This window comes from Amphiprion ocellaris, chromosome 5, assembly GCF_022539595.1.
Source record: "Amphiprion ocellaris isolate individual 3 ecotype Okinawa chromosome 5, ASM2253959v1, whole genome shotgun sequence".
In the NCBI taxonomy this organism is placed as follows: domain Eukaryota; kingdom Metazoa; phylum Chordata; class Actinopteri; family Pomacentridae; genus Amphiprion; species Amphiprion ocellaris.
This window is the reverse complement of record NC_072770.1, coordinates 16,259,987-16,272,164: the sequence shown is the minus strand read 5'-3', so window position 1 is coordinate 16,272,164 and position 12,178 is coordinate 16,259,987. Positions and strand designations below refer to the sequence as shown.

At 40.7% G+C, this 12,178-nt stretch overlaps 1 protein-coding gene across 1 annotated transcript in view; it reads left to right on the top strand.

The window, feature by feature from the left end:
- zgc:113054 (uncharacterized protein LOC541322 homolog) overlaps positions 1-8,848 on the top strand; it is an 11,866-nt gene extending 3,018 nt beyond the window's left edge. Inside the window, exons 6-11 of the mRNA XM_023266559.3 lie at positions 29-103; positions 197-413; positions 2,649-2,857; positions 4,150-4,222; positions 6,533-6,650; positions 8,160-8,848. Of these exons, the coding sequence (XP_023122327.2) occupies positions 29-103; positions 197-413; positions 2,649-2,857; positions 4,150-4,222; positions 6,533-6,650; positions 8,160-8,355 (888 nt within the window). The 3' untranslated portion in view covers positions 8,356-8,848. The remainder of the gene's footprint in view (positions 1-28; positions 104-196; positions 414-2,648; positions 2,858-4,149; positions 4,223-6,532; positions 6,651-8,159) is intronic.
- Positions 8,849-12,178: the final 3,330 nt, after the last annotated feature.

Genomic DNA, 12,178 nt, shown 5'->3' with positions numbered 1-12,178 from the left:
TTCTAACGGTGCCCTCCTTGTTTGATAGGTCATCGTTCCTCTCAGAGATGGCATCAGTATCATCCGTCGGGTTCCTGCGGCCACCGAGAGCTCACGAACTCAGGTATTGTAGACCTCAATCGATGACGGCTGTTATCATATCTTCGTTTAGTAGCAGCACCGTCCTCATTGATCGTGTCTGCTTGTTATTTATCAGTGTGAAATAACAGATGATGAGGTTTTCCACGGTGTCAAAGGGCGCTCCATCCTGGATCGGATGCGTCTTGATGGGAAGGTAGCTTACGTGACGGGGGCTGGACAGGGCATAGGCCGGGCATTCGCTCATGCGCTGGGTGAGGCTGGAGCGAAGGTGGCCGTGGTCGATATGGAGCAAAATAAAGCTGAGGCGGTTGCTAAGGAGCTCTTTCTTAAAGGTAAGGGGTGGTAACGCTGCATGTGTAGACTTAAGCATGAGCTGCTTGTCCCCATCCTGCTCTGAACCCTTTTTTAAGTAGCTTTGAACCTACCAGCCACATTGTGTGCAGGTTGGTTGGTTGAACTTAATATAGAAACATTAATGTCGCCCTAATTTCCATTTACAAAACACTCAAGTTTATATAACTTAGAATAGAGCAGAATAGAATAGATAACTTTATTGTCTATAGTAAAGTAAAAACAGAAATTCGTCTTTTGTCACGGCTGTAAGACAAAATTTAAAAACCACACTCAAACAGCAGATGGAAACACCGCTGTGCCTTTTTGTAGACGGAGTCCACATTTTGGCCAAAGGACAGGCTGGTGTCAATCTCTGTCCCAGGATATTTAAAACTCCCCACCTGCTCCACAGACAGACCGTGGATCTTCTTCTGTGTGCTATTTCATAGTGGTAATAATGTAATTGTGGCTAGGGATATGTTTCTGAATTTGAAGTTTTATCTGAGGCTTTTTAACCTAAAACATCAGAAAAATGAACATCACAGTCTCCACCGACTCAACTCAAAGATATTCACTGTACGGTAATGTCGAGAAAAGTAAAACCCTTCAAATTACACATTTAAAATGCTGGAAACACAACATGGTTTGCATTTTTTGCTTGAAAAATTACTCAAACAGTTAATAGATGATGAAAATATTTGCCTATTACTTTCCTTTCTTTACTCACTAGTTCATTTGCTATGGATGCAACTAAATGGGTGGATACAATTTCACAGTCGATAAAGCAAAATAAATTTAATTTGGAGCATTCCCCTGACAAAGACAGTGATTTGACAATTAATTCTTTCTGCTGTTGTTTGGTGACATAGCTGGAATATCACAGCATCCTTTTAATTGCTCTTAATGTGAAGCAGAGAAACAGATGAATGTCAGCAACTACAGTGAGACGGTGCCTGTGAGAACCTGAAGAAATGATAGTATTCGGGAGTGCTGGAGGAAGTATTCTAATCTTTTACTAGAAATACTCCATTACAAGTATAAGTCCTGAAAAAATCTTCTTTAGTAAAAGCATATAGTTAAAGTATTGAAGTAAAACTGCTGGTTTGGTCCCTCTGACTGATATATTATTATATATGATATAATTAGTGCTGCTGCAAGTGGAGCCAGTTTGAACTCCTTTCTATACAGTTTTCTACACATTGATTATATACACATTCTATTTTTAGTCTTTGGACTTTTGCCTCTAGTCATTGATTTTTGATACGCTGTTGAATCCTTTAAATATTTTTGAACCAAAGCCATGTGAGAAGTTTGGAGGGAAAAATCAGTATTTAATGAGCTAAAAGCAACTCGCACATCTGTAACATGACCCTGACTCTGCACTGTTTTTAGTAAGATGTCAGAGGTCAAAGAGGTTGGAAGCAGTTTTATCTTTAACAGTGTGTTTTATTGTAATGGCATGTTGTTAAATTATCCACTGTGTAAACACCTAATCTTAGTAACTAAGCAACTAAAGCTGTAAAATAAATGTAGTAGAGCAGAAAAGACATAATTTCACTGTGAAATGTAGTGTGGTAAAAATGTAAAGTACGTGGAAATACTCAAAGTAAAGATACTTCAGGAATTGTACCTATTGAAGCACTTGAGAATCTGTAATTTTCCACCACTGGCATTCCGTTGGCCTGAAACTAGTAAAACTGGCTTTAAACTAGCAACTCTGCATTGACAGATGCTTGAAATGACACACTGATGAAAGGTCCTCTCAACACCCAGGCATTAAATGGGAAAAAACAAGCAAGATAATCTTGCGTGAATACATTGAAACAGAGTTACAATTTGGGATCAAATGTCATCTGTGAGTGTGATCAGTTTATAGTTTTTGACCAGCAGATGGCAGCAAACTATAGCAAAAAAATATCTGGTCAACATGATCTTCTAAACCTGTCTGTGTGATTTCCTATCTTTTCCTCTTAGAGAATGAAATATCCCACACAGATAAAAAATGAAAAACAAAATGCTCTTTTAAAATATCTTACAAAACTACTTTAGATTCTTCAGTTTACTGTGTGCCTTTATTATTTTTCAGCCTTTTTATTTTATTTCTTATGTGCATCTCCTCCAAACTAAACTTCTAAAATGTTCAGGAACGGAAGTTATTTGCATTAGGTTTTCTGACAGACATGTGTTTCTTTTATGCTTTCTTTTTTTCAAAAAAACAAACAAAAACAAAACAGGCATAAATACCATTTCAATCAAAGCTGACATTAGCAAATCAGAGGACGTCCAGAGGATGATCGACACCATCGTCTCCAAATGGGGAGCGCTTCACATCGCCTGCAACAATGCTGGCATCAACATGAACTCAGCCAGCGAAGACACCAGTCTGGAGGAGTGGGACCAAACCTTCAATGTGAACCTGAGGGGGACCTTCATGTGCTGTCAGGTGTGTTTCACCGGCTGTCTGAGCCAGAACTGTGTGAAAGTGTGTGATAGTGGCAGCCACAGAGACCGTTTACTCGCTCCACCAAACTGCAGTGGTGTGATGTGCAATTTTCAGGCCAAAAAAGACGAGGACTTTTAACAGTAGATATTTTAAACGTGAGGTTAAATATGACTGATAGTAATGGACTTTGTTAGAAGGAGCTTCATAACACATTGAGTCGATGCTGTGAGATTTCATTGTTGCTTTGATGAACAATCTGTAGGAAGAATTACATTTTTCCACTGCACCCAGAAGTCTGTAAGAAAGGCAAAGAACATTAGAATATACCACAGAGAATGGAAGTATTATGACATTCTGCACCAGTTTCATAAACATATGGGAAATTTCCTTTCATTTGTTAAATATATTTTTAAAAACTACATAAAACAGAGAATCTACTAGGTTAAAATTAAGCATCTACTTTTTACAGATCACAACAACTTTTGTGATGGGAGTATATTTAAATTAACACATTCCTTGCAACAGATTACAGAGTTGCTGCTTTAGCACCAAAATAATTCATTGACTCTGTCTTGAGAAAAATCATGTGTTTCCAAAAAGTCAGGAGCTAATAAAAATAACAAAAACTTTCAGCTTTGTGACACGTCATTTTTAGATAAATCTTTTTTTAAAAAAGATTTTGTAGCTTTAGAAGCAGGAGAATTTCCAAAACCCACAAAGGAACATATAATCAGTATGCTACCTGATATATTCAAAAGAAAAATATGACAGTACGTGCGTAATCACAGGTATAACATGATTATGTACCTACAGCAGGCACAAATGATGCAGATCCATAGAGTTTTACTCCTTGTATCACAATCTTTGTTAATGTCTGCTGTGATCAAATTTATAATATAAAAAAAGATTTCTTTCACCAGTAAAATCTGAGTGAAAATATGCTAAAAGAACTAAATGGATTCTTGATCACGGATTCCTTTAGTGGTCTATTTCTGTCAGAACTAGTTAGAATATGACCTAATTAGTGATGGTCCAACCAGCTCCAGCTCCTCTGTAGTAACTAAATTTAGTTCTAAATTATCTAGTTGCTGTCAGACGTCTATATATACTCTGAACATCCTACAGCCCCCTTTTGTGCAGCTTTCAAATCCACCAAAAAATGTTGTTGAGCCTCCGATGATAAACTCCATGTTTTTGTGTTGATCTGTGCTCAAGCTGGTGCTTATGGCATGTTGGTGCTTCAATAATAAGGTGTCTAATGTGTCTCTTTCACCCCTGAATCCTTGCCTTAGGCAGCAGGTCGAGTGATGTTGAAGCAAGGATACGGCAAGATTATCAACACAGCCTCCATGGCCAGTCTAATAGGTGAGCGATGATTCTATTCCCTCACTTTCTCTCTGGAGCCCCTCCATGTCTGCTTTTAATCTCTCCTTTTGGCGTGGAGAGCTGGGAAGAGGGGGGGAGTTAAATACATTTGCGCCATACAGCTATGTGGAGGAGTACACATCACATTGAATAGTTTTCCTGTTTGTGGAAACTTAAGGTGAACCTGGGCACTTAAAACCAGATTAGGCAGCTTTTCTCCTTTGCAACTTTTACCCCAGTTAAACTGCTCTGTGCTGACGCTTCCACCCCTGCATGCAGTAAGCATAGCAGAAAATACAAAATGTTGTGATTGCGTCTCGCCGAGGCAGTTTTGCATCATAATAAACATCCCCTCTCTGCGGAGCTGTCTGGAGGATGTGGAAGGCAACCTGAGGTCCAACATGGGAGGGAGGGTTCCTGTGCAACGGCAAAACCCCAGCCTGTGCCAGCGGCCTTGTTTGAACAGCGGAAGACACTTTTAGAGTTTAGTGAGAGCTTAGTAAAAGCCTTGTAATTCGCAGCACCGGTGTAATGTTCCTCCTCCAACAGGTTCCTCCAGAGGAACAGCAACACTTCATCAGCAGTATAGTCAAATCGCCTGTAAAGTGCTGTGCCATATGGGCCCCAGTCCCGACTGCAGGGGCAATCTGTAAAACAGGAGCATGCTGGTAAATAGAGGCCGGCATAAAGAAAATGATCAATTACTCACATTACGTTGGGTCCTTCAGGAATTTACTTTATTGGTCTGGACATCTGTTATAATATTGTCATAATGTGTAATCAGATGGGACCTGTTCTAGCCAAGTGGAAGCCCAAAAAGCAGCCGTAAATGTCCAATTAAAATGCACAATGACAGCTTTTTGTCCATCTGCTGAATAGAAAGTGCGTGTGTGCCCGCTAACACCCCTCCACACACATACACACACTCCAGACCATAAACAACTGTTTTTTTTCTCAATGATGGCCAGCAGCTCAAAGACACCCAGACAGGAAATATCTAACTTGATATGGCTTTTTTGGCTGCACGATGACCTTACTGAGGGATTTGTGACTCTCACATTCTTACCTGCAGATCTCCGCTGCATAGTAATGTACATTACAACAGCAGCAGCAGTCTGGGAAAAGAGTGCATCATTTGAACTCCTTATCTGCTCAGCAGAATTCAAAATGTAAAGGCGTGTCTGATAAAGAGCATGTTTTCTCCCACTTGAAATGGGCAATAAGTAGCAGGGTGAATGTTAAAGAGGGCTTTGGAGAATGCTCTCCTTCTACCTCTTTTTCCCTTCTCTGGGGATTACTGCTCTTTAAGACGGCGAAAACATCAATGCAGGTTTATTTAAAGGATGAAGGCATTTTCTGAATGGTATTTTGGGCCCGTATCATCAGGTCTTGAGCAAGGATTAGTGTTGTTAGGCATTTTGAGCTGTGTTTCCTGTCCTGATAAGTCGGATTTCACCTTCAATCTGCGTGTAAGCCCTGGGCTCTGCTCCTCCTCGCCTGCTCCTCTGAGGTCCTAGCCTACCCTTATCCAGCCCAGCCCAAGCCAGCCTTACCTTCCCTCCGCTATCTCGCCACGCCTACACAATCCCACTCAACCCCGCTTTCAGCTACCAATCTGTTGTCCCACCCTTTACATATTATTTCTTCATCACTTTCCAACTTTTACCTCTTATCCTGCACATTTTTCTCCTTTTTTTTTCTTTTGTCTGAGCGGTGTATGCGGGATGCTCCAGCCTTTTCTCCCCAGGACTGGTCTCTGCCTCTCTGCATCTGGCCGGTATTTATCATCCCGGTCTCACACTGAAGCCATTTGGCAGTCAGATCGGCGGGTGATGAGGTTAACTACTAAAGTTGTATGTAACTTGGAGCCTTCCTTGTGATGATTAATCAACCAGCAGAAAATGAGCCCCTGTCCCGGCATCCCATGCAGTGTGCAGCATCTGTGATGGTCAAGGCAAACAAATGGCTCCCTGCCTGTGTTGCTGAGGACAGAGCATAACTGGACATTATAAGCAATTAATTTTACATGGCTTCATCCACAGAGTCCCCAGCAGCTAATGGAAGAGCTTTTATCTAGCATCCACTAGTAGTACCCAGAGCTGTTAGGCCTTTTTAAATTTTTTTTTTTTTTTTAAAGAAAGGAGCTATTTAGCTCTTCTCTTTTTTATGGTATCAAGAATAAAACAGATTTTTAAAATGAGGATTTCAAAAATACATACTATTGTTAATGATGCAGTAAATGTTACCTTAATAAAGCTCTGTGTTGTCCATTTAGAGAGCTGATTTTCTTTCCACCCTCCTATCCTGCAGTCCCCCATCCCCAGAAGCAGCTTTCTTACAACACATCCAAGGCTGGAGTGGTCAAACTGACTCAGACTTTGGGCACTGAATGGATTGACAGAGGAGTCCGTGTCAACTGCATCTCACCGTAAGTGCCGTCTATTCCTGGCCTTCGTCTGCTTTTATGCTAAATCGCAGCTGGCCCACCTTTTGATTGTTGTAGGAGGTTAAGCTTCAAAAGGACGCGGCCATTAGTGTGTTTGCTTTCATACGAGGAGCCCCATTTGAGAATGATGCACTAATTTAAGTCCTCAAACAATGCATCAGTGCTTAATTAGATGACGTCTTGAGGGATGAATCAACCAAACACTTGCTCTAATTGTTCTGTTCAATTAGGGAATCAAATTTGCAACCTCACTCCAAGTGTCTGCGCAACAATAGCGCCTTGTTTGTATCTATTTGTCTGTGAAGCTGAGCGGTAGGAAGAAAAGAGGAGAACACAGGAAGGGCTGCATGTTGGAGGGGGGGAGTGTTAAGTGGAGCATCCCTGAGCCCCAGCCATCCCTGAGCAAATCCGTCCGGTGGCGCCGGGCGAGCCAGGCCCAGTCACAGCCCCAGAACAAAGCCCTCACACACGCACCGCGCTCAGCTTTATTTATCGGCAGCTTGTTTGCTAATTTTAATTTGCAAAGAAGCAATTCTCTCTCCCTTCGCTAACTGGGTGTCTCAATGGGCCGCTGATTTCTTTGAAGTGACAGTCGGTAAATATGCATAAAAAAGGGACACAATTAGCGCTCACGAGGTTGACTGGAGCCTGATTCCATTGGCAACTTTAGCCGCAGCGGTGATAAGCTGCATTATCTAGAAAATTGGCTGAGGGAAAACAGTACCTCTGATTGCCAGGAAAGGTTCCAGATAACAGGGCAGCTGAAGAGAAATATAATTGAGGTGGAATATGTTAACCAAGGTGTCACACGCTCCTTGGAAGTGCTAATTTAGCCAAATGTTGGAATTCCATATCAAGGCACCAGGATGCGTTGAACAATGATTCGGGCCTTATGGCTTTTAGTCACTGTCACACCAATTGTGCAGAAAGTCATAAGCCGTCTCATATTAGGCACAGGCGGGCATGTTGACATATTTATTCAAATGTAAGCTCTGTGATATTTACTGCAGGAGCTGGAAAGAGTGACATTTGTTGTGACACAAAGCTATTAGCTGAAAGTGCAGCCACAAAATGAAAAGAGTTGCACCTTTATTCCTTGATAAATTCTACCTAAACACTGTCTCAGCATCAAAGTAGTTCAAGCACTTTTCAGTCAGGAATCAGAGCAGCAATATGAGGGAGCTGCATGTAATAAGTAGTTAACCAAAGGCTATGAGCAAATTATGCCAGACGTCCCCTCGCACCCATGGGCTCTTCCTGAGACGTGCCAGTCATTTAAGTGCCACCAGTCCCACAGTAAATATCATCAGAGATGCCATGCCATGCCCTTTCTTCAAAGGATAATTGGGTTTATTTTTGTCACCAAAGTGGTGGCTCTGAAACAACGCTGTCACTCCTGGCTCTGAACTGTGATGCCTTCTGATTTCAGTGTGTTTTTTTTTTTTTCCTCTCCCCTCCTTTCTCTCTCACTTTGTCTGCCTCTCTTTTCAGGGGGATTGTTGACACCCCTCTCATCCACTCGGAGAGTCTGAGGCCTCTGGTGCAGCGCTGGCTGTCAGATATCCCTGCTGGTAGACTGGCTCAAGTGACAGACCTGCAAGCTGCAGTGGTCTACTTGGCATCTGACGCCTCCGACTACATGACAGGGCATAACTTAGTCATAGAGGGTGGGCAAAGTCTGTGGTAGAAGGGGGTAGATGAAGAGATGAAAACTTTTTTCCTCTTCACTCTCCAGGGATTAGTCTCAGAAATAGGTGGCATTCACATTATCTCCGTTTGACACATTCACAGCCGTATTAAATGTTACTGTGTGTTTAATTTTTTGCCAGCTGATATCTTTTATGGTGCGATGAGATGAATGGTAGAGTTTTTGTCTTCCGTGCGTCTTGTAGAGGCTCAGCATGTTACGACTGTGGCACAGTGGACTTTTTATTGGATGAAGAGCAGCATAAAATGTTGTCACCATATCTGATGCATGTTTTTGCTACATTATTTTACACTTTTAATGCTGTTTCAGCAATTCTGTTTACAATAATAAGTGTCACTGAGTGCGACTGAAAGAAACTGATCTTTTTTTTTTTACTGAACAACTAAAAGTGCAAATACAGCGAAATGCTTTGAAACAGTAATAAAAGGAATCTACATTTTGGATTTTGATAACAAAATACATGTAAAGTGAATGGCTGTATGTGGGGGTTTTTTTTCAGTATATGTTGACACCAGAAGAAAAACTTTGTTGGGTTTAAGTGTTTCGAAATCATAGAAATTGTGTAATACAGGATGTTTAGTCCAGCGGTGACCATTAGCTTACAATATGAGAGTTTTGTACAGTGTTTGTGCCTCCACTGAACACTCCCTCTGGCCCAAGACTCGTGTACAGTATGAAGGGTTACAACATCCCAGTGTGCCTCTCTCCAGCTCTTTCTTGCCAAATGGTCCCCACAAGTGGTGCTTGTGAGCGCCATCTTAATTGCTCCATTAACTGTTTGTGTGCTGAAAAACAATACTTAAAGGAGAGGTTAGCTGAGGATGTGACCCCAGTCGCTGCAATTATATGAAAAGTAGTGGCCAATTAGTGCTCTCTGCAATGTGACACTGTTGGTGTTTATGTGAGCAACTTCAAGTTCTCACTGTTAGTGACCGTTCTCTGATTTACATAATTGGGGGATTGGTCATTAATGGGAATGGCGTGTGAGAGGATCCCATTAAGATATGGAGTGAGATCTGATCATCTCCTCTGCTCTGCGCTATTTATCTCCAGCTGCATTGGCACATTGGAAATTATTGGGATTCTTATCCTCGTGTTTTATGGTGAAATATCAAACTTTGGCACATCGTGCGGATGTGAGACTTTGCGGTGTTTGTTCACAAGTGGGAAACTTTGCCTTTTTGTAGGCTGTTTCACTGTGTTGCCACTGAGGGGCAGTATAAAGACAGGCAGCTACAGCACTGGCACAAGGACACCAAGTTACAAGAGGCCATCACATTATTTGCTGTCATCTAAAGGTAATAATAGTGAAATGTTACATGTATGGGAGAGATAATTGTAATATAAGAACACCTCTCCAATTCTAGTATGCAAACAACTCAACATGAGAGGCCAAGAAAAGCTGAGTAAATACTAATATATTTTCAGTTAAATGTGGTTTGATAGTGGACAGTTACATTTCAAATGCATTAAAATTGTAATTGTGTCCAGTTGTTGAGGGGAGATTTGAATAATTGCTAAAAGTTCAGGGAAATATGATAAAACAAATGATGGAAAAGTTCAATATCCATTTGCATCTGCAGACCAAATCTTTACTTTCAACAAGATTGATTTCATTTAAAAACCTCAATGTTTTTCATGTATGTTTTTCCAAGTTGAGTAAAGTTGAATCTGGGACACGCTATGTTTAGTGGCTGACACTTAATGCTATTAAAGTGTTGGTTTCATACCACTAGAAGACAAATGGCCTTTACAAAGTTAGGTTTTTTTTACCCTCAGTTCTTCGTTTTCCAGCCTTTCACTGTCATCGTTTAGTGTCACAGTCTAAACTGTTGTTGTTGCCGTCATGTTTTGCACCATTTTAAACTCTTCCAAAGCCCTCTTGGAGAGATCTTGTTTTCCTTTACAATTGCAGCCAAATGAGCCAAATCCATAATTTGTGCTGCAAAAACATGATCCCTTGAATACCATGGCCTGCTTCATGAGGTGTAAGTGATCTTGAATCCATTATTCATGACCTCCTTTTGGTACCATTACACTGAAGAGTGGGACCCCGTTGTACATGGCGCTGTTGTGCTAAACAGTTCTCCAGCAGAAAAAGGCACTTGCGCCCTCACACTTCAAATCAACTTTGATTAATGCTCCGCTCTGTCACGGCATGCAACATTTTACAGCGGCAGCCATTCAGAGGGAGACCTGGGTCGATGCTGAACAACACAACGAGGCAGTATGTGCTGCTGAGCAGGCTGTGTCCTGGTGACAAGAGCACCCAGGGGTTTATGGATGACATATTAACATTTGACAATATCAATACACTTTTATTGATGGATTATAGCGTCCCGTTACATACCCCACTCAGTGAAGTGTTCACAGATGAAATGTTACCCCTTATAAATTGAGCTGAGCCCCCTGATTCTATCATCAGAGGTGGGACTGTGCAACAGCAAAAAGAAAATGTCAACATTTATCTTCTAATAAGGGCTAGAAGTGCTGCGTGAACTTCAAACTTAACGACCCAAGACATTTTAATTTGACTAATTACGCGATGGAAGATCTGATGCTCATCGCAGCCAAAACATGAAGTCATTTTTCTGCAAAATACATGTTTAACCATAACTTTGCAATGTCAGGTATGGTTCTACAAGCTCCATTATTTTAAGCAAATGTCTTCTGTTCTTTTTTTAACAGATGTTTTCTAAATATATCTTAATATGCTGTAGATGCTTCAGATTGTGTAAAACCACAACTTGTCATTTTCACATTTATTCTTGAACACAGATTTAACAAAGATATAACACATGACACAGCTTTAGAATTGCTAATGCACATTTCAGGTCCACAGAGAGCTGAGCTAACTGGTTCTGGAGATGCTCCTTGGAATCTACGTTCCCTAAAGGATCCTATGCTCCTTAGTTATACATATGAGCTCCCATGTTCCCAAGATCCTCTGTTCCTCAGATGTATTCATTTTTGTGAACACAGAGCTGTATGTGTGTGCGTATTGCCACAGTAAGTTTTCTGTTTTCCAGCCTTGGAGAAAGGCTCTTAGTCTAAAAATCCTACACTTGAGGGAGTATCTCAAATTGTTGGAGTCATGAGATCACCTCAGGTCACAGCTTAATGCTTCCTTAGAGTTAGGGTTAAAATGATAAGCACTAGTTTTCTTGTGTGTGTGTGTGTGTGTGTGTGTGTGTATGGCAGTTTACAAATCTTGTTGCAAAAAAGAAAAGTTTATGAAAATACAGCTTGGGAAACAATTATAAGCCCACCTACTGTATTCTTTATAAATTCTACACAACAGGCCTTTAACATTGATAATTTAGTTTGAATTTTATCATACTGGTCAAATAATTATTGCATCCTCTAAACGTCTTATAATAATTTCATTGTTTAAAAATATGATGTACTTTTTTGAGTTACCATTATCTTGTGGACAACCTGTAAAGCCAACAGATAATCCAAACTAAATAAACATTCAACAATGTCTAAACAAAGAGAACTGTGAGATGACAAGATGGTCATCTATACGTTTAACGAAGAGAAATACAGTGACAAAGTCATTGCAAAGTGACTTTGAATCAGCAAAACAGCCGACCTCACAACTTTAAGAATAAAAGACTGTATGGTTCCACCAACAACTGCAAAGGAAGAGGCAGAACCCTCAACCCTTTATGTAAAGCTAAGCTAAACAGCTGTTTGAGCTAGCTTCCTGTTTAGAATACAGACATAAAAGTAATGATGACCTTCTCATGTAAGTGTCAGCAAGGAGGTGAATATATTCCCAAAACTAGTAAAAGTCTTC